This window comes from Mandrillus leucophaeus, unplaced genomic scaffold, assembly GCF_000951045.1.
Source record: "Mandrillus leucophaeus isolate KB7577 unplaced genomic scaffold, Mleu.le_1.0 Scaffold749, whole genome shotgun sequence".
In the NCBI taxonomy this organism is placed as follows: Eukaryota; Metazoa; Chordata; class Mammalia; order Primates; family Cercopithecidae; genus Mandrillus; species Mandrillus leucophaeus.
The window spans coordinates 523,712-544,075 of NW_012108130.1; the positions used below are offsets into that span (position 1 = coordinate 523,712).

At 37.7% G+C, this 20,364-nt stretch overlaps 1 protein-coding gene across 3 annotated transcripts in view; it reads right to left on the bottom strand.

Annotated features, from left to right (window-relative positions):
• Positions 1 to 15,346: 15,346 nt before the first annotated feature.
• The window catches only part of MED30 (mediator complex subunit 30), a 19,610-nt gene continuing 14,592 nt past the window's right edge, over positions 15,347 to 20,364 (bottom strand). Inside the window, exon 3 of one of the 3 annotated variants that reach the window (XM_011966135.1) lies at positions 15,347 to 15,741. In XM_011966135.1, coding sequence (XP_011821525.1) covers positions 15,646 to 15,741 — 96 coding nt within the window. In that variant the 3' untranslated portion in view covers positions 15,347 to 15,645. Of the gene's footprint in view, positions 15,742 to 19,279; positions 19,598 to 20,364 lie in introns of those variants that run through there. The other 2 variants (XM_011966133.1, XM_011966134.1) reach the window with 2 other exon arrangements.

Consider the following 20,364-nt stretch of genomic DNA (forward strand, 5'->3'; position numbering starts at 1 on the left):
AATGAGGCCCAGTAGACTAAGCCTAATTCTATTATCTAAACACAACTGAACAAACTCAGTCACCAAGTTCTTCAAAGGGCCCACAGCAAGTCACTTCTTTCTGTATTTCTATTTGTGTATTCCTTCCATGGGCTATTATTAGAGAACATGTAATTTTCCAAATTCATTAGAATAATAATGATATGCTTGGGAGACCTGAGCCAAAGACTCTGAGCCTGCATTGCTGATTTCAATTGGAGATAATATCCTTGGACAGCCGGCAACCTGCAGCTTGCCAATGGGGTTTCAATTTTTTGACAGGAAATCTGAGAGCTTGAAGATCACACTACTTCATGGCTATCCGAACAGGTAGCTACTATAAACTTTGCAAGTTGGCAATATACAATTGAGTTCAGAGTTATTGTGTTTAGTAGAGTTTTATTTCTCTGCGGAGACACAGGGCATTGGGTGGTGGAAACTCTTAGAACCTCCAGGTAAATGCGATGAACTGCTTCCCTGTCAATATGCCCGACACTTGAATATTTTAAATGCATTGTCTAAAGACTACCAGCATTAGAATTTCTTTATTTTGTAAAATGCAGAATCACAGGTCTGAATACGAATCTACTAAATAAAAATCCTGGGAGTAAATTTATAAAAGAGCATTTTAACAGACACCCCAAATGATTGTATGTATATTAAAATTTTTGAGCTATAGCATTTCCATGAGATGATGTTTGGTAGTAGCCAATTGATCCCCGTTTCTGCCAAGGATAGGATGAAAAGAAATGCACTTTCTCTGTTGCAAGAATTAGTGTGTGGAGGAAGTGACAATAGTATTAGTATGCCCCTATGATGTTATTATGCCAGGGAGCCAACACCCCTGATTTATGTCAGGTATGTCTGGGCTATAAGCCAGTTCTTTAGGGGGAAAGAATGTTCTGACTTGTTGTATTTTCCTATTTCAGTGGTGTAAATACTCCTGCCATTGTCAATTTCATGTTACCAACATGATGTTTCTGAACACAAACTTGGGAAGGGATGAGCAGAATGGGCTCTCAAGAGCCTGTGCCTGCTCGTTCCAGCTCATCACAGAAGAGGCCCTCACAAAGCAGACCCAGAAATAAATTTAAGTTCAGGGAACAACGGCAATCTTATGAGAAGGAATAATTTTAACCAACTGGAAATTTATATCAAATCCCAGTGTCGTGTTTCAGATGGCTAGGTTGAACTAGGCAGAAACTTCCTTTACTTAAATGAAGTTAATTTTTAGATCTGGGATGGATTTCTCAAAACTGAGTGTCTGAATCTCATGCGGATCTTGTTAAAATGCAACTTCTGGTTCAGTAGGCTCTGAGGGGTGACCTGAGATTTGGTGTTTCTAAGAAGCTTCCAGGTGAGGCTGATGATGCTGGTCCATGGTCCATATTTGGAGAAGCTCAGCCTAGACTCAAAGCGACTCACTGTGCCTTTTCCCTGGAATCCTAACCAAAGCCTCAAAAGTTACCACTCTAAGGGGCTAAAAAGCTGTACCCTACCTAATTAGCTTGGGAGGAAATGGACACAGAGAGCTCTAAACACTGGAAGAACTGTGCTGGCATTTGGCTGATCAGTTTAACAGAATTCTTCCCCAAGGATGTGGTAACTGGAATAGGAGGAAAAACTTTGGCAAAGAGACCAAAATAAACGGCCATTCCCTGTCTGAGTGACTGAAAATGGGGATGATGAAAAAAGCTGACTGTGAAATCTGCTTTACTAGAGATGACTATAGACATCATAAAATGATTTACTAGAGATGATTATAGACATGATAAATCAATTGCCCATCGCAGACATGATAAATCAATTGCCTAGAGCTGCCACATGGGACATGGGAGTTCTAGGAACATCCACTGAAATTAGGGGTTCTGCCTGATGTCACTCCTTTAGATGTACCACTTTAGAGCTCCTAAAACATTTCTGAAGAGTTTTGAAGAGTTGAGAGCCAAGAAATTCAAATGTGTTAGTGACATAATAAATCTCCCTTCTTTTTGGCTGAACAATACAGTGTTTGTGAGTGTTTATGGATAATGCTAAGCATTGTGCTAGATGTTTCATTTACTTTTCCTCCAAATTCCCCACCAATTGTGAGGAGTGGGTATTATTGTCCCCATTCTCAAATGAGAAATTGAGTCTCAGTGAGATGACATAATGTGCCTAACACCAAGGTGCAAGTGACAGAGCCAGAATTCCAACCCAAGTCTGCTTCTGAATTATGTGTGTGTGTGTGTGTGTGTGTGTGTGTTTGCTTCTTCTTGTATATAAAACTTTTGAGGCTATGGATTACAGTTTCTCTCTTCTTTATTTCACCATTGACTACCCAGGTATGGGGGTGTGTGTGTGTGCATGCATGTGTGTGCATGTGTTTATATATACAAAAAGTGTATACTCAACTTTGTTTCTTGGGCTCTCAGAGAATAACTTTGCAAATGGAAATAAAAGTCTTAAATCCATATTACATACATATTTATATTATTTATATGCTCATATAGGTCAATATGATGTAAATAATTCCAGTATTATTTGATAATTTTTTTTTGTTTTGAGATGGAGTCTTGCTCTGTCGCCAGGTTGGAGTGCAGTGGCACGATCTTGACTCACTGCAACCTCCGCCTCCTGCATTCAAGTGATTCTCCTGCTTCAGCCTCCCAAGTAGCTGGGACTACAGTTGTCCGCCACCACACCTGGCTAATTTTTGTAGTTTTAGTAGATATGGGGTTTCGCCATGTTGGCCAGGCTGGTCTCGATCTCTTGACCTCATGATCTGCCAGCCTCGGCCTCCCAAAGTGCTGGGATTATAGGCAGGAATCACTGTGCCTGGCCATTTTATAATTTTTGCATATAATTTTCAATATGCAACTGTTGGAATCTATTAATGACACATAAGAAAACGTATATGTGTTATAGTATGAGAATGCATCTGGACCACTCAGAGAGAAATCAACAAACCCAACAGAAGAATGGAGTTGGAGATGTTTTGTACATTGCAATTGTCACAGGACTGAAGGACATTTAAAGACTTGACAAGTGTCTTGACTCAATGGCAAGTTAGAGTCAAGCTAGGTATAAGAAGCCCTCCTCAGACTCCAGGAGTGTGAGTTCAGTCCACGCAAAATCTGGATGACTTTCTATTCCCCAAAGGGAAGTCAGCTTGGCTCCCTAGAGACCTCAAACTCAAGGACACTCAGGAAAGGGTGTCAGATTCCCCATGCTTTAAAGGGAGCATCTCAGCTCTATCATCACCAACAGTCTTCCTGATGACCTTTCAGCAGCCCCTTCAAGGACATGGCACTGATGTTAAAAGTTGTGGGCTGCAACTACCTGAGAAAGGATTTCCCTACCTCTTCTGCTTGGTGTGGGGTAAAAAGTATGTGGGTTTTTGTTTTGTCTTACTTAAAAATATTTATTTATTCAATTTTAATTGACAAAAGTTGTACATATTTATGGTGTGCAACATGTTTTGAGGTATATACACATTTTGAAATTATTAAATCAACTTAATTAACATATCCATCGCCTCACATATGGAGAAGATTTAAGATCTACTCTCAGCAATTTTCAAGTGTACATTACACTTTTATTAACTACAGTCACCATGCTGTACAATAGATGTCTAGAAGTTATTCGTCTTGTCTAACTGAAGCTTTATACCCTTTCACCAACATCTCCCCACATTTCTCTCCTCATCCCCAACCCCCGGTAACCACTATTCTATTCTCTGCTTTTATGAGTCCAATTGTTTTAGATACCATACATATGTGAGATCATGCAGTATTTGTCTTTCTGCAACTGCCTTATTTCACTTAGCATAATGTCCTCCAGGTTCATCCACGTTGTCACAAATGACAGGATTTTCTTCATTTTTTATGGCTGAATAGTATTCCCATTATGTTTATAAAGCATTTTTTTTTCATCCATATATCCATGGACAGACCCCTAGGTTGATTCCGTACATGGGCTATTGTGAATAATGCTACAATGAATATAGGGGTGCAAATATCTTCTCAACATGCTAATTGCATTTCCTGTGGATATAGACCCAGAAGTGGGATTTCTAACAGATCTATTTTTAATTTTTTGACAAACTTCTATATTGTTTTGAAAAATGGCCGTACTCATCAACAATCCCATTCATAGTGTGCAAGGACTGGTTACCTTTTCTCCACGTCCTCACCAACACACATTATCTTTTGTCTTTTAGATAATGGCCATTCTAACAAGTGAAGTAATATCTCACTGAGATTTTAATTTGCAATTCCCTGATGATTAGTAATGTTGACCACCTTTTCATATGCCTGTTTGGCCATTTGTATATTTTCTTTTGATAAATTATTTAGGTCATTTGCACATGTTTAAATCAGGTTATTTGTTTTTCTGCTATGAAGTTGTTTGTGTTGGTACATGCTTTTTTTTTTTTTTTTTTTTTTTTTTTTTTTTTTTAGACGGAGTCTTGCTCTGTGCCCGTGGCTGGAGTGCAGTGGCGCGATCTCAGCTCACTGCAAGCTCCGCCTCCTGGGATCATGCCATTCTCCCGCCTCAGCCTCCTGACTAGCTGGGACTACAGGTGCCCACCACCGCGCCTGGCTAATTTTTTGTATTTTTAGTAGAGAGAGGATTTCACCGTGGTCTCGATCTCCTGACCTTGTGATCTGCCCACCTCGGCCTCCCAAAGTGCTGGGATTACAGGCGTGAGCCACTGCGCCCAGCCCTGGTACATGCTTTTTGAAAGGAGACTCAGTTCTAGCTATATCAACTTCTAAGTTTGATAATATGCCAGACACTGTTGGTGCTGGTTCAGTTACCACTTCTCTCCCCTCCATCCTTTTCTCTCCTCTTCCTCCCTTTCTTCCTCTATTCCTTCCTTCCTTCCTGACAAAACCATCCTCCAATAATGGTGAAAATGCTATATACTCACTTTCCCGTCATCCCTTACAGCTATAGATGGCCATGTGATCCATTTTGTCAAATTAGATTTTGTTAGGGGACCCTGGGTAATTTTCTGTTATGATGGAAAGGACCTTGCAGGAAGAGAAGCCTTTACACCCTTTTATTTGACCTGTGGTCTTAGCTGAGTAAACAAGTAATGTCTGGAGCTGCTGCAGCCATCATATAACCACGGGACTAGAAGCCTGCAAACTAAAAGCCAACACACCAAGAAAGGATGTGTGGAAGGATGGATAGAGCCAGAGTCCTTGGTGTTATTATTAAGCTGCTGAATCAGCCGTGAGACTGACACTTTCAAACTCTTTGTTATGGGGGATAACTTGAAATGATTTGTGTTTAAGCCATTGTTAGGTATGGTTACCTGTGGTTTAAAGCACCCTCAGTGATACCCAAGTTATGTAATCTCTCTGAGCCTAAACTTCCTCATCTAAAAAGCAAGGCTAACATCACCCAGGAGAGTTACTGGTAATTAGAGAATTTGGTTCACATAGGGTTACCTGATGTAACGTGCATACTCAATGCAGGTATTCAGTACATTTTAGCTAAATGTGAAGAAAAATTCATAGTGTTAAGAAGTTCTTTTGGCTGATATGAATATTGATGAACCTTCTGATGTAGAGCGTGAATAGACAGCGCAATGATTTTTTTGCTTTACGCTGCTTTATATTATTACTTTCTATATAAATGTCATGTGTACAGCAACATTCATACCTACATTTAAGTATTTTTTTTCAACCATCCTTTTCAATGCTTTGTTAGGGAGCTGACTATTTTTCCCTTCTCTGAGAAAGCAGGTTTATCACAATAGAGTTTAAAGGCTCAGAAAATGGTCTGTTTACTTACATTATCTATCCATTCAAAAGATCTCTCTACATATGTCTAGGCTAGTTTAAGCCTCGTGATATCAGATTTTCCTGGTAACATTTCCCAAGTTTTCATTAGCTTCAGCAGGCCACAGACGTTACCAGATCTTGGATAGGATGTTCACTGCTCTAATATGAAAATATTGTGAAACCCATTTTCCTCCCAGATGAGGGAAACGAGCTTGCTGGCAAAGCTGCCTTCTTCTGTCCCTTCAGAAGTGGATGCTCTCACAGACTCTTGGGTAGCTGCTGAATTCAGCTTTATTTTTCTGCTTCTCAGAAAGCAATCAACTTGTCTATGAAAATCATCTTCCATTGTCAGGCTAACAATGGCCCTTACAGTCTCCTCTCTGTCTTAAGTGGAATTGAAAAGGCATTGGTCTCTTCCAACTCCAAAGGGGAAGAAAGAGCTGAGGCTCTGCTCCTGAAGTGCCTGAGTAAAGTACTCAGGTGCCTTCCTTCCTTTGCCGTAAAGTGTACAAAATGGCCCTCCCTCACTGGATACTTTTCAAGAGGGGCAGAATTGACAACTTCTTATATAATATTTTCCTCTTATCTATTTTTTGCAATACACTACACTTCAAGATGCAGAGACCTACTTCGTTGGTAAAAATGGCTGTGGCAGCTGGTTTGGCATCAGCTGGTGCTGAATTGACAAGCTACTGGGGAAGGGAGCCGGCACACACATCCACACTGGTCATACAGGTTAAGGTCATACGATGGTGACATCTCGCTGAATTCAGATCCAAAATATTACGCAAAATACAGCTTTCATAAGTCTTATTAACTCCTGGAGGCAAAGATTCAATACTTTTAGAACATTCTGGAACATACCTAGTCAAGCAAGCCATCCTTCAAGAGTGAAACATAGTACGTATGAGCATAGATTTTTATAATAAGAGTGATCAGAATTTGAATCTTGCTTCTGTCACCTACTAGTTGCATGTCCTGAAGGCAAATTATTTAACCTCAGTGTCCTCATTTGTAAAACAAGGGTTTTAATAAAACCTGCCTGTACACCAAAATCCCTAAGTTTACCAGAATCTGCATGTACCCAAGTCCTGAAGCAGGCCCTGCAGATACATGGGCTTCATATCCCATGAATGCTCTATTTTTAATCTGTGTTTTGTTAAAAGAAATCCACATATAAGTGGACCTGTATAGTTCAAATCTGCATTGTTCAAGGGTCAGTATTTATTTTTATAAATACTTTATGTTCTCCTATGGGTCACTCATTTATACAACAAATATTTATTGAGTGCCTGTTATGTGCCAGGTATTGTTCTTGTGCCAGGAAATATTCTCTTTTTGCTAATGTTCAAGATGCTTCATCCACCTTGAAGGGCACGTGGCTTACAACCCCCATCCCAGTCAGCTATAGATCTCTATGCAGGTGCTGTTTAATCAGCACTTTCCCTTAGAAAACACTGCCCCACCTAAAGAAGGCAGTCTACCCCCTAGCAGGAAGTCAAACCTCTTCTCACCCAGATTTTGTGCTCTGTTACCGAACCTGGTTTGTGAGAGAATTTCAATTCCCTGTGAGGGTCCTTGGAGCACAGGTCTTCCTGAATTTACAGCTAACGAGCTTCACGTAGCGAAAGGCTAAAGCATTGCTTTGATTTGCTAGCTGCCTTTGGATCCACTGATGGTGAAAAGCCTTGAGTTTGCCTGGTGGCTTCTGAGCAAGTATGTACCTAGAGACAAGGAAAATAGATGAAAGTGCAAAGGACATCTGGGGATGGGAAATATAAAGGGAGATGATGTTAGCACCATTCTCAGATAATATGCCCTTTTTCTTTTCCACGACCTATTCAGAAAGACCTTTACAACCCTGAAGAAGCAGAAAATAAGATAAAGGGTTCTGTGAGAAAAGACTCCAAGAAAAAAAGCAAGATGCTGTTCGTATATTCCAGGAAGCTATGATTCTTAAGTGCTGTTGGTCATCTAGCCATAGTGGAAGGGCACATGTGGTGGTAGCAGTTGTGTGGACAGGAGTACATAACATTTACCAAGTGCTTGCTATGAATCAGATCCATGCCAAGTCTGAGCAAATATGATTATCTTTTGTTGTTGTTTTTTAGGGCAAGGGTTTTGCTGATTGCTGGGAGGAGTTCAAGGTCTGAAGAGTCTAACTCTTCCAGAGACATTGACATTTTAATACTACACAATCGTCAGTGTTATAACAATGTTTTTGACTTGTGTAGTAAGTATATTGGTTAAAAACGAGGACTCTTTATTTTTTGTGGAGACGGAGGTCTCACTTATATTGCCCAGGCTGGTCCTGAACTCATGAGCTTAAACGATCCTCCCACCTCGGCCTCCTTGGGATTACAGGTGTGAGCTGCTGCACCTGAATAATTGGGGAGCTGAAGTGGGAGGATTGCTTGAGCCTGGGAGGTTGAGGCTACAGTGAGCCATGATTGTGCCACTGCACTCCAATCTGGGTGACAGAGCAAGACCTTGTTTCAAACAAATAATAAAAAAAGGTATCAGTACGCTGGAGCCAGACTGACTGAGATTTGAAGCCAGTTCGCTACTTTCTAGCTGTGTGACCTTGGGCAAGTGATTTAACCTCTCCGGGTTTATGTTTTCTGGTCTGTAAAATGGAAGGAATACTATAGTTTTTATTTTAGGAAGTTGTGTGGATTAAATGAGTTACTATATTTAGAACAGGGTCTGGCAGAAAAAAAATATCTACCGTCTTTGTTGATTCTCTATAACTTCTCAAGGAAAAACGTGTGCCTTGCTTTCAGTCTTCACCCTTTTTTCTAACATGTGCTTAAGGTTCCTGATCTGTAAAAAGGGAATAATTTAATATCTATCTCATATGATTGTTTTCATGATTTAGTGATGTACTTTATATCACTACTTCTTCGTAACAGGCTGTCAATCAGTGAGTTTGAACTACTGTTGATACCGTAGTATAGAAGCTTATTCTAAGATTTGGCTTTATCTTTAATTTTATGGGTGTCACAATGAAAGCATTCATATATAAATTTAATCATTAACATATAATTATTTTGACTTCAAAAGTATTATTTCTTGCATCAAGTGTTGTTTTTTTAAAAAAGAAGTAACTGCTTGAGGCAATGTACAAAGTAAAAAGATTATTTCCTAATCTGTGGGAACTTGCAAACTATAATGAATTCTGATTCAAGCAAGCTCAACCACTATAATTGGATATCTGTGAGTGTCATAGCACTGTGCTGGGTGGGGAAAGAGGGAGAATTAATCCCATTCCCAGGAGCTTTTCATTTACTTGGGCAGACAAAGCTTCACACACATGAAACTAAAACATTAGAGCAGAAGGCAGGTGTGATGAATCCACGAGCCCTCAGAGTTCAGGGATGACAGAAATCAGTGTGGAAAGTTCTCGGGGGCAGCAGTGGACTTTGAGATGAACCTTGAAGGATGGTTCAGGATTTAGCCAGAAAGAAGAAAGAGGAGACAGTAGGGTATCCAGACTGAAGAAGAGGTCACACGAAGGCTGGCTTTGCCCACACATGTGATTGAGGTGAGAGGTAAAGCATCCTGAAAGGCAATTATTGCAGTTCCCTGGTGTGTCCAAGGGAGACACACATTTGGAAAATGGCAGTGGTGATGCCATTTTTTAACTGAGTTGTTGAAATTCCAATGCTTTGCTGAAAGCAGTTGGAGAAAGTGCTGGCTTATGGGGAGGGGGAAATAAATGATTATGAATTTACTTTTAAAATCTTTAGTTTTTATCTAAATAGGGATGATATCTGACATCTACAGATCCTCTCCCCTTTTCGTGGAGGCACAGTGCTAACTCCTTAACTCATTTCATCCTTGCAAATGATGGAGTTGTTTGCTAGGTAAGGCATTGGTAGATTTTTAAAGTATTTGGCTCTTGTAAATATAAACGTTCCTCAGAGCTGTTTAAAAATAAAACTTGTGTGAGAACATACTATTTGTCCCTTTTATAGAAGAGAAAATCAAGTCATAAGCAACTCGAAAATTCTGCTCAAAGGAACAGCTGGTAAGCGGCAGAGCTGGGATTCAGGCAGTTTGTCTCCAGGGTCCACATTCTCACCCTCTATTCAGGACGCAGCCATGGAAGAGGGTGAGAATGCTCTAAGATGGTATTGCCCTCCACCATCTGAAAGAAAAAGACCCTTCTCCCACGACTCCTCTCCCTCTCCCCCACAAACACAGAAAGAGTTGTAAACAAGCAAGAAAGGACACAAGACTGGTGCAAAACACTTGTTACAAAATCCTTTAAAGGGCAAGGAAAAAATAATTCTTCAGAGGCCAGTAGCTTTAGGAAGCACCCCAAACTCTTTGACCTTGCTACGCCAATGGCTACAACATTGGAAGGATTGGTAAGAACTAGCTGCATGTGAGCATTGTAGGACAAAAACATGCTACTATTTAATTCAAATTCTGCCTCTGAGACTGTTTGATGCTTTAGTTATTTCTCACCTGGACTATTGTCGGTACCTTGGCAAGCCCTTTCTATTCATCTGTCATGCTTTACTCTCTATTCAAAACACAGAAACACATTTATTTTTTCCCCACCAGCTGTAACTCTCAAACCACTCTTTACTGAGGCAATTATGCCAGTTTTCTGTTTCATCAGAGAATTCAATTTAAAATTTTAGTGCCAGTGGTTAAAATACTTACTTCATACATAACTTGAAGTTTGTATGGCTTTAATTCACATTTATGTTTCTGTTCACACTTTGCATCCTTTAATTGATTTATTTGTTGGCTCTGCCATCTGTAGATTTTAAGTACTGAGCTTTTGCAAATGACTTTTTCCCCCTTCTCAAAGCTGTTTTGAAAATTATTTCCCTCACCTTATTGCAATTAAAGCTGTGCTACATTCTCATCTTCCAAAGTTGAACATTTTTATAGCGTTACCTTCTTGTATCTTTATCCTAAGTTAGACTATACAGGTCTGGGCATATACAGTAACTTTTAAACCATGTAGATACTCTCTTTGTGTGGTATCCCATGGGAAGGAGCCCTCCAGTGGGCTCTGTGGTCGCTTTATAGGCACCATGAAAACCTAAGTATCAATAGAGTAAAAGCAGTTCATCGTTTTGGGGAGTTGGTTGATGGATGTCCAATTTGTGAATGTGGAGAGGGCCTCTGATTATCCTAGGATTTGCATGTATGAATAGCTCTCTTCTAGCTTATTTTCCATAGCCTTTGAGCAAAGGTTTCCAGCATGGTATGGAAACTGCTCAGAACACGATTTTTCAAAATGTCAGTGACAGATCACCTTGAAAACTATATTATATTCCATAACCTTTGAGCAGAGGTTTCCAGCATGGTAGGCCCAGCTCCTAGCCTGGTGCCTGAAGCCCGTAGGTGATCAGTAAATGGCTGTATACTGAGTAAATTACAAATACAGATTAGTTCTATTAGCAGTCTAAAACAAGATGTGGCTGGCCATGTTTAGCATGGAACAGAGAACACAGATAAATGTAGTCTTCCTTTTGACTTCACTCTACCTCTGCAGTGTCTTCACAGTGTTATGACCTACAAGGCTGGGAGAGCACACAACGATCCCCTCCTTTGTCTTCACTTGTATGAGTTGCCAGCTGTATGACATTATCTCTCTTACATTTTCATGAGTGGTGTGATTGTGGATGACAAGGGTGAGGGTCCTTTGCCTCTGACATCCAAGACTGTAAGATTAGTTGTGCATAGGTTTTAGACTTCTGCCCTCTTGAGGAAGTTCTTTGCTCCAGATATTTAACTATTACTTGAAAACACAATCCTTCAAGATTCTTTCCATGCCTATAAATTTATATAGAGCTATGGTTTCTACCTTGGCTCCAGGTTGGAATCAACTGGGAAGCTTAAAACACATTGATGTCTGGATCTCACCTTAGAATTCTGATTTAATTGGTCTGGGGTGTGGTTTTGGCCTAGGGAATGTTAACATTTTTTCCAGTTGATTCTAATGTGCTGCCCGGGTTAAGAACTGCTGATACAGAATATTATTGTTAAATATACTCAAAAGGCCAGAACTCTATGGCATAATGTGTTTTATTTTATATCTGCCATTTTTTGAAATACTCAACAATTCTCACTAAACTGTTTAGAACAAGATTTTTCAAAATGTCAGTGACAGATCACCTGAAAAACTTGTTAAATATGCAGATTTTTAGATCCTCACCTTAGAAATTCTGTCTCAGTACATTTGTGGTAAATATAAAAACCGTCATTTTTAAACACACACCCAGATGATTCTCGTAGACATTAAATCTGGAAGTATTGCCTCAAAAAGATATCTAAAAGCATTAAAACAGCTTTAAGCAATTATAACAAAGAGCATGCCACTTGGTAGTCTTGTGGTTCAGTGTCATAGAAGAATAATAAAGATCTCAAAACAGAGAAAATAGAGGTTTACCCTTTCTTTGTACATTTTCTAGCAGTTTTTGGAATGCCAATTACATACCAGCAACAGTAAGAAATTTTGAAAAAACGTATTCTTTGCATCAGTGCACAATTTCTATTTAATGTAAAAATATAAGCTTAACAAATATTAATTTAAGTAACTCTAATAACTTTAATTCTTTAGTTTAAAAAGGCATGAAGTAATTCAAGACACTTTCATGTTTAAACCCACCTAGAATATCTTTAACTTTAGACTTAAAATTAGTCTTTGATGAATGAGTGTTTCAAAGCATTAGACAAAAATTTAAGACATCTAGTTTTGTTGAACAAATTTAAGAACATTGAGGATAACAGACTCTTTGAGGTTTTAGGACAAGTACATATTTTAGTTTAAAGCTGAAAAACTCTTCTATCTAGCTTAAGCTTCAGTGGGAATTTAGGGAAAGAAAATGAATTACTCAAGTTGAAACTACATCAAAATGTCAAGTTAACACATTTTGGCTTGTAACAGTGCCAAGGGATCTAATGTCTGAATAATCAGGGCTGTAGATTTCTAAATCATTTTAAAGATAATGTCCTTACCAGGATGCTGGATCTTTCATTTTATTTTCCCTTAGCATTTTATTTTTCCTCTCTATGCTTTTACCCAGGCTAACCAAGACCTGACAAGATCACATAGCAATTAATTGAAACAGCTGGCAAGAAACAGCTGCAAATAAAAATGTTAGTACAGAAGTTCACAAATTCAGAAAAAAATATTAAGACTAGTAATTCCCATGATAGTCAATGATGCATCTGATTTTCTGTAAACTTTTCTTGGGCTTCTGAAAGGTTGGATAACTAGTATTATGTCTGAGATAGTATTATAACCAAGAAAGAACAACAGTGGACTGTGGTTGCCATTGTTTGTGGATTTTATTTTGCAAATTTTCCTGGTTGGCCCCCCTTTTTCTAATATTTGTTCCTTGCACAGTACACTCTTCCATAACTCCCATAGCCAATTCCTGGCCACAGGAATGGGCTTATAACCTGGATTAGTCTAATCATAGTACTCATTTATACTGTCATTGGTCCATGGGTTGGTTATATTATGTAAATTTTTTAGAGTTCATTCTAGGATTTCTCAATTTAGAGTTGGAGAAGCAATCTAGCTCTGGGCTCAGGATACAGCAAGGTGAAAGGACAGTGGAAGGCCATTTTCCCCATCACTTGGAGAAAGCTGACCTACAGTGAGAGAGAATGGATCAAACAGAGACAGACTAAAATTAGAGGTGGACACAGAATCCTGAGGGCACTGAAACTTGATTCCAATTCCTGAAGCCTTCTTTCCTGCCATTTTCTTTTATTTTGTGAGCTCTTCTCTAGCATCTTTTCTCACTGCAGGGACTGAGAAATCCCTTTGGGCTTAAGCCATTTAGAATTGGGTTCTAATATTTGCAACCAAAATTCTAACATAGAATATGAGATTATCTAGTCTCACCCATCATTTTACAGATGAGAAAACAGAGATTTACTTGCCCAAGGGAACATATTACAATTGAATTCACCTTTCTTTGCTCCTCAATCTATTAGTATGCTCCCCTCAAGAAAAAGTTGAAACTTTGAGAATTTGTAGGGTTCATGTATTTAATAACCCCTGCCACATTCAAATTGGTCCCAAGTAGATTTGTGAATAACTGGGTAAACCCATGTCAGTTCTGACTTGCGAATATACCCTTTCAGAACTTGCTATAGCTTTGTAGCAGTGTGTATTGCATTGATTACTGTTCTACAGTAGAAATATTCCTTATAGAACCAAGGCAAAAGAACGCAATTTCCACATTCCCTCCAAGAGTTGTTTGTGGCACCCTGAATAATCGAAGTAGTTGAGTGTAATAGTTAAAACAAAAACATTAGGTTAGGACATTTTAGAACTGTCTTAGAAGTCATCAATACCAAAATACTAAATTGACAAGAGTAGCCAGCAATAGTGCACTAAATTCATAATAGTGCAAAGAATATACAGTGAAAACCTATAAAAACCCTGCATGTCCAAATAAACTAGAATACACTTAGATATTACGAAGTACCACAGTAGGTTAGACTATTAGTCCTTTTTCTTCTCCTTGTCACAGCTTCATACACCTTTTCCTTCTGCCCTTTAACTCTGAAGAGCTTCCCACTGTAGGCAGAGTCAGCGCCCCATCTAACACTGGGCTTGCTCAGACCTGCTCTGACAAATGTAAAGTTGGAGGGTCTAAAGATGCTTGCATGGTTTGTCTTGTCTTCTTGCACTCTGTCTAGGTGGGAATCTGCATAACTTAAAATGAAAAATATTTTCCAATTTTCTGAATAGCCAATATTTGCACATGCTGTAAAATTCAAAAGGTACAAAATTATATACAATGAAAAGTCAGCGCCTTCTTAATTCTGATCCTCAACCACCCACTTCCCCTCCCCAGAGGATGCCTATTACGGTTTCCTGTGTTAGCTTCCAGAGAAACTTTTATAAGAAAAGCCCAAACAATATTTTTCATAGAGTTAGAACTGAGGCCAGATAGGAAAAGCCTTCTGAATCAAGCTAGAAAAGTCCTTTCTGAAAAGACTTCAACTCTTTATTTGAGAATATATTATTTGTAATATGAGAGATCAGCTCCCACAGGGAGACCTAAACAGGATTGACTACAGGCCAAAAAAACAAAAAAAAAACAAACGAAAAAAACCAAAAAAAAAACACCTGTCATATAGAAGTATCTCATTTAAAATCCCTACAAATGTACTATTTCCAAAACACACTTATGATTATTTTAGGGTATACCTAAAAAATTAGGTGATTGCTTCTTAGCTTAAAGCAGAGCAGATAAGCACACAGTTGTGATTTCAATTTGTGTTGTCCTTAGATCATTAGTTTCTCTCCTTTTAGAGACAGATCATTTAAGACCAAACACTTGAAGAATATGTTAAAGATAAATTTTCGTCTATTCATAGAAATATACATTTTAATTGGCTTGGCAATAAAATTGAATTTAAAAACTTGAGCTGAAATGGTAACATATCTTTAATTTTAATTTGTATACAGACTGACTGTATTTGATACTTTTATCTGCAGAAATATTTAAATATTTAGTTTTCTTCTAAAAGGTTTATTGGAATGAGTAAATCCATTAATCAAATTTAAAAACTTATTTAAAAAACTTTATTTTGCTTTAAAAAAACAATTATTCAATTCATGAAGATTAACCAAAATACAAACCCCATCAAAATTTATTACAATAATCTTTCATAAGATCAACAGCATTAAAAAAAAGTTAATGAATATTTTAAGTAAAAATCACAATGTAAAAATACAAACTTTAGTTTCAGTGACTAAAATAAAAGCAGATAAATAACCTTCTTCACAGGGAAAAAAATACTTGAGGGAAAAAAACAACGGTATAACATGTGTAAAGCAGGAAATTTAAATATCAGCTTAGTTCCTCATTGCCAACATGGCATTTATATCCCAGATGAGATTTCGTAATTGATCCATAATTTGCTTCAGCTGTTGATTCTTCTGTTTGAGTTTCTGTAGAAACAAAAGAATTTATCAAAAATGTTTCAGGAAATATAGACCATGAAGTTAGAAGATTAAAATGTCGTAAGTTAGGACTGTAATGATCCAGACAGAAATTGAGCTAAATAACCCTATAAGGCAGATGGTCTCAACCCTCTTCTGGCGTTAAATATTCGCTGACAGGGATCCTGAATTCTAAAAATTCAGCCTGCAGAGGTCTATGGCTCCAGGCCCGCCCCAGGCCCTGCTTACTCTTCCACCTCCACCATATATAAATAGATAAATCAGCTAAACATTTATTTGTTTTAAAACATAAGCATACAGGTTTTCTAAGGGGCAGTATAACCTAACGGTCAAGAGCCCATACTCTAGAGCCAGATCTCTGGACGTCGTTCAGATCCTTCACTGTGATTTTTTTTTCCCCCCAGGCTGCAGTGCAGTGGCACAATCTTGGCTCACTGCAACCTCAGCCTCCTGGATTCCAGTAATTCTCCTGCCTCAGCCTCCTGAGTAGCTGGAATTACAGGCGCCCACCACCACGCCCAGCTAGTTTTTTTGTATTTTTAGTAGAGACAAAGTTTTGCCATGTTGGCCAGGCTGGTCTTCTGACTTCAAGTGATCTGCCCGTCTTGGCCTCCCAAAGTGCTGGGATTACAGTCTTGAGCCACCACACCCGGCCAGATCCTTCACTATGAAACTTATAACACTGACCTACTTTTTTAACCTCCCTGTACTTTAGTTTCCACATCAGAAAAATGGAAATAATAATTGAACCTACCTCCTAAGAGTTGTTATGAGGATTAAATGATCTGATTCATGTCAAGTATTAGAATTGTGCCTGACACATAAGTAAACATTCAACAAATGTTACTGGTAGGCACAAAATGTAAACTGTTGATATAGAAAATAAAATATAATAAAAATACAATGCCTCATGCAATCGGTGTTTCAAAAGTGTGGCAGAAATCACTGTTTGCCTGTAGCATGAATTGCAATCTCCTTCTAATTCTAAAAACTGAAGACAAATGGCAGAGCACCCAAAGCAATCTTTTCTACTAAGATTTGCTGAATGCCTGAAATGTGCACGGCATGTGTCTCTGTATCTCTATACTTGAATTCTACTTGACTAAGATTTGTAAACTTCTTTTTAAACATTCTTTCTTCAAATCCTATGTGGTAAATGTCTGCTTAGATAAAACAAGATAGAAATAGAGAACTTCTGGTCAGAGTGTTTACTGGTTATAATAATAATCATTATTATTCAATAACCCCTTGGAAACATTACATTTGGAGATAATATATTTAATTTTAAGACACTATATTAAACAACCTCCAGATAAATTAGTGTATGCTTATTAAAAAGAGGCCTAAAAATCTTAATTCTGATTTCATTAAAAAGCAAATTAAAATGAAGTTGCTTGTATTGCTTCTATTCAGAGTTAGGGAAGTAACAAGAAAGAGGTGGCTAAAAGGAAAGCCCAAGAAACTCTTACTGGAAAATAGAAAATCAATTTACAGAGACTTTAATAATCTTTCATAACTAAATTTAATTCACATTTGAAAAGAGAACTAGCACGATGCAGTCAGAGAAAAACATGACTATACAGTACACAGGGCTTGACTCTAAAGCTCACTCTAACACAGTCTTCAGGAAACAGAAACTGCTGGTATTTTTAGTGAATCTCCCTTGTACAAGTTTTCAGATGACCTATCTTCTATATTCTGTTATCATGAGTATGTGATAGTCTGCTATTTAAGTGGTTGTATATATCTAACAAAATTGATTCAAATTGCTGGGAAAGATGAAGAATAACCAAGCCTGTAAAGTCTTTTTCATCACAGAGACCAAGAAACCAACACTTCTGCCAGCAATCAAGAGTAGCAGCAAAACAGAGGAATATAAAAGTGCTATATTGGGAGGCTAGCAATCTCAGTCCCAGTTCCAACTTTGCCTCTAACTTGGTATTTGATCTTAGACAAATTCATTCTCCTCGGTTTTCTCGTTTATGTAATTGGATTATAAAATCTAAGGTCTCTGCCAGTTGTACTTTCTGCATACCCATACGTAAGATGACAATTGGTCATCTGGGTGGTTAAAAAGAGACTTTATAATCAATATCAACTCAGGGCTTGCAGCTGGCTATCACAATGGTTTCACCATTGAAATAAATGTATAACCTACCAATAAGACTACTTTCAAGAATCCTCATTTGGAAATATACATTCCGGTACTCTTTTTAATTTAAGCCTCATAATTGTTTTTTTAAAAAGTAAGAACTAGAATGTGTAGGGTATTTTCAAGGTAATATTCAACACTAGGGAATAGAAAATTTTAAAATAATTAACATATAAGGCTCTTGGGATAGCATTTCTCAAAGATGCCACAAAGTTTTAAATATAAAAAATTAGCATACAAATAAAATATCCAGAGTCAAAACATGTCATAAAAATGATCAACAGCAAAGCTGACACTTATGCTTATTAGTGGCTAAACTGTAAATAAATTTTCATGACACGATATAGGATTTAATATATGTATCTTGCCACTGATTGATTTTAACAGAGGTTGACAGCTGCTATTTTCAAAATCCATCAGCTGTGCCCAATTTCGTACATTAACAGGTGAATGTGTAAGTAGACTAAATACTTAAAAAATGTTTCTGCTAACTCATACCATGTAATTTAATATTCACACAAAAGCTGTGACACTTGACAAAAAATGCTTTACTTTCTAAATGCATGGACTCAATTATGTCAATCTTGTAGTAAATACTACCTACTATCTTTTTCAATTTCATTTTCCCATCAAGAAAATAGCCTTAAGCAAAATGAAACTCATTCTGATGCCCCCAAAGCAAGCTTGTCCAACTGTGGCCTGCAGGCCGCATGTGGCCCCGATCATCTGTGAGTGTAGCCCAATACAAATTCGTAAGCTTTCTTAAAACATTATGAGATTTTTTGGGGGGGCTTATCAGCTATCATTAACGTTAGTATAGTTTATGTGTGGCCCAAAACAATTCTTACAATGTGGCCCAGGGAAGTCAAAAGATTGGACACCCCTGCACCTAAAAAATGTGGTCTCAAACAAGTATCCATCCTTTACTTAGGTATTTGGCTTAAGGATTCCAGGATATATTAAGAGAAAATGAAAGTATTTAAATAAACCACGAATTTGACTATTAAAACCAGCCATATTGTCTTATGATGATTTACATCAAATACTGACTACAAATCGTGTGCCTCAAAGTTTCATGGCATTAGGATAGTTATTGGTGGTTTTTGCATTGTTAGAAACCAGACAGACCATAAGGACCAAATAGTAAACACACCATCAGTATGCTCTTCTGCACAATTTCAAGTACACAATGATATGATAATGTTTTGAAAATGACTAAGTGAGGGTCAACTGATGGGTATATAAATTTACTTATTTTATGTAGCTTATTTAGAACAAAAAGAAGATATGCATTGTAGTAAAATTCTGAATAGTTTTAATTGAATGCAAAGAATATAATTTTATTACAGATTACACAGCTCTATAAAGCAACTTAGTTATTTAATACGACCAAATGCCAATGTATTAAAAATATGGCACAATGCTTTTGTTTCTGTAAATATTCATTAAAACATGAAATGGGAACATGAAACAGGTGCTGCTTTGTTTCCACTGGAGTCTTATGTTCTCCAAGAAGAAACTTGTCCACTCATGTGAAATGAGTATATAGCAGATAACACATCCAGCTGGTTCATGGAAGAAATTCTGGTACTGAGCACAATGCCTGGCAGAGAGCAGGCACACAAGTATTTAAATATTTTCATGTTTGAAGAAAAAGTAACAAAAGCCAAATCAAAAAGCTTCTCCCAAAACCTACAAGAATGGAAAAAAAATATGCAAGTAAACAAAAATTATTGGCAATCATTTCAAAACTTTTTTTTTGTTTACATAACTCCTCTTAGTATAAAAAAAGATATTTAATAATGGCCATTATTAAAAACTATGCATTTTTATACTCCATACCATAATAGGTAAGAAGTATTTTCAGTGTTTTAGTGTTACTAGCTAAGATTCTGTGAACTTTAAAAATCTATCACCTACTAACTGCATGAACTAAAAAAAAGCAAACCTATGTTTACATAAGAATATGGATTAACATAATTGACAGAGACAAAAACTTAAGTTTATGAATGTAGTTATTTATAAATAGTTGTCAAATCAATGAACTGTTTATTTTTAATAGCATCTATGTGGTTAAATAATCAGATCAGGACATTATCATCTATAGCCAGTTTTCACTATGAGAAACACCCTCAGGTGTGTATGCCATTAAGAAAAAAAAAAAGATGTATCAGCCGGGTGCAGTGGTTCAGGCCTGTAATCCCAGCACTTTGGGAGGCTGAGGTGGGTGGATCACGATGTTAAGAGTTCAACAGCGCCTGACCAACACGGTGAAATCCCATTACCACTAAAAATACAAAAAAATTAGCTAGGCATGGTGATGCATGCCTGTAATCCCAGCTACTCGGGAGGCTGAGGCAGGAGAATCGCTTGAACTCAGGAGGCAGAGGTTGCAGTGAGCCAAGATTGTGCCACTGCACTCCAGCCTGGGTGACAGAGAGAGATTTTGTCTCAAAAAA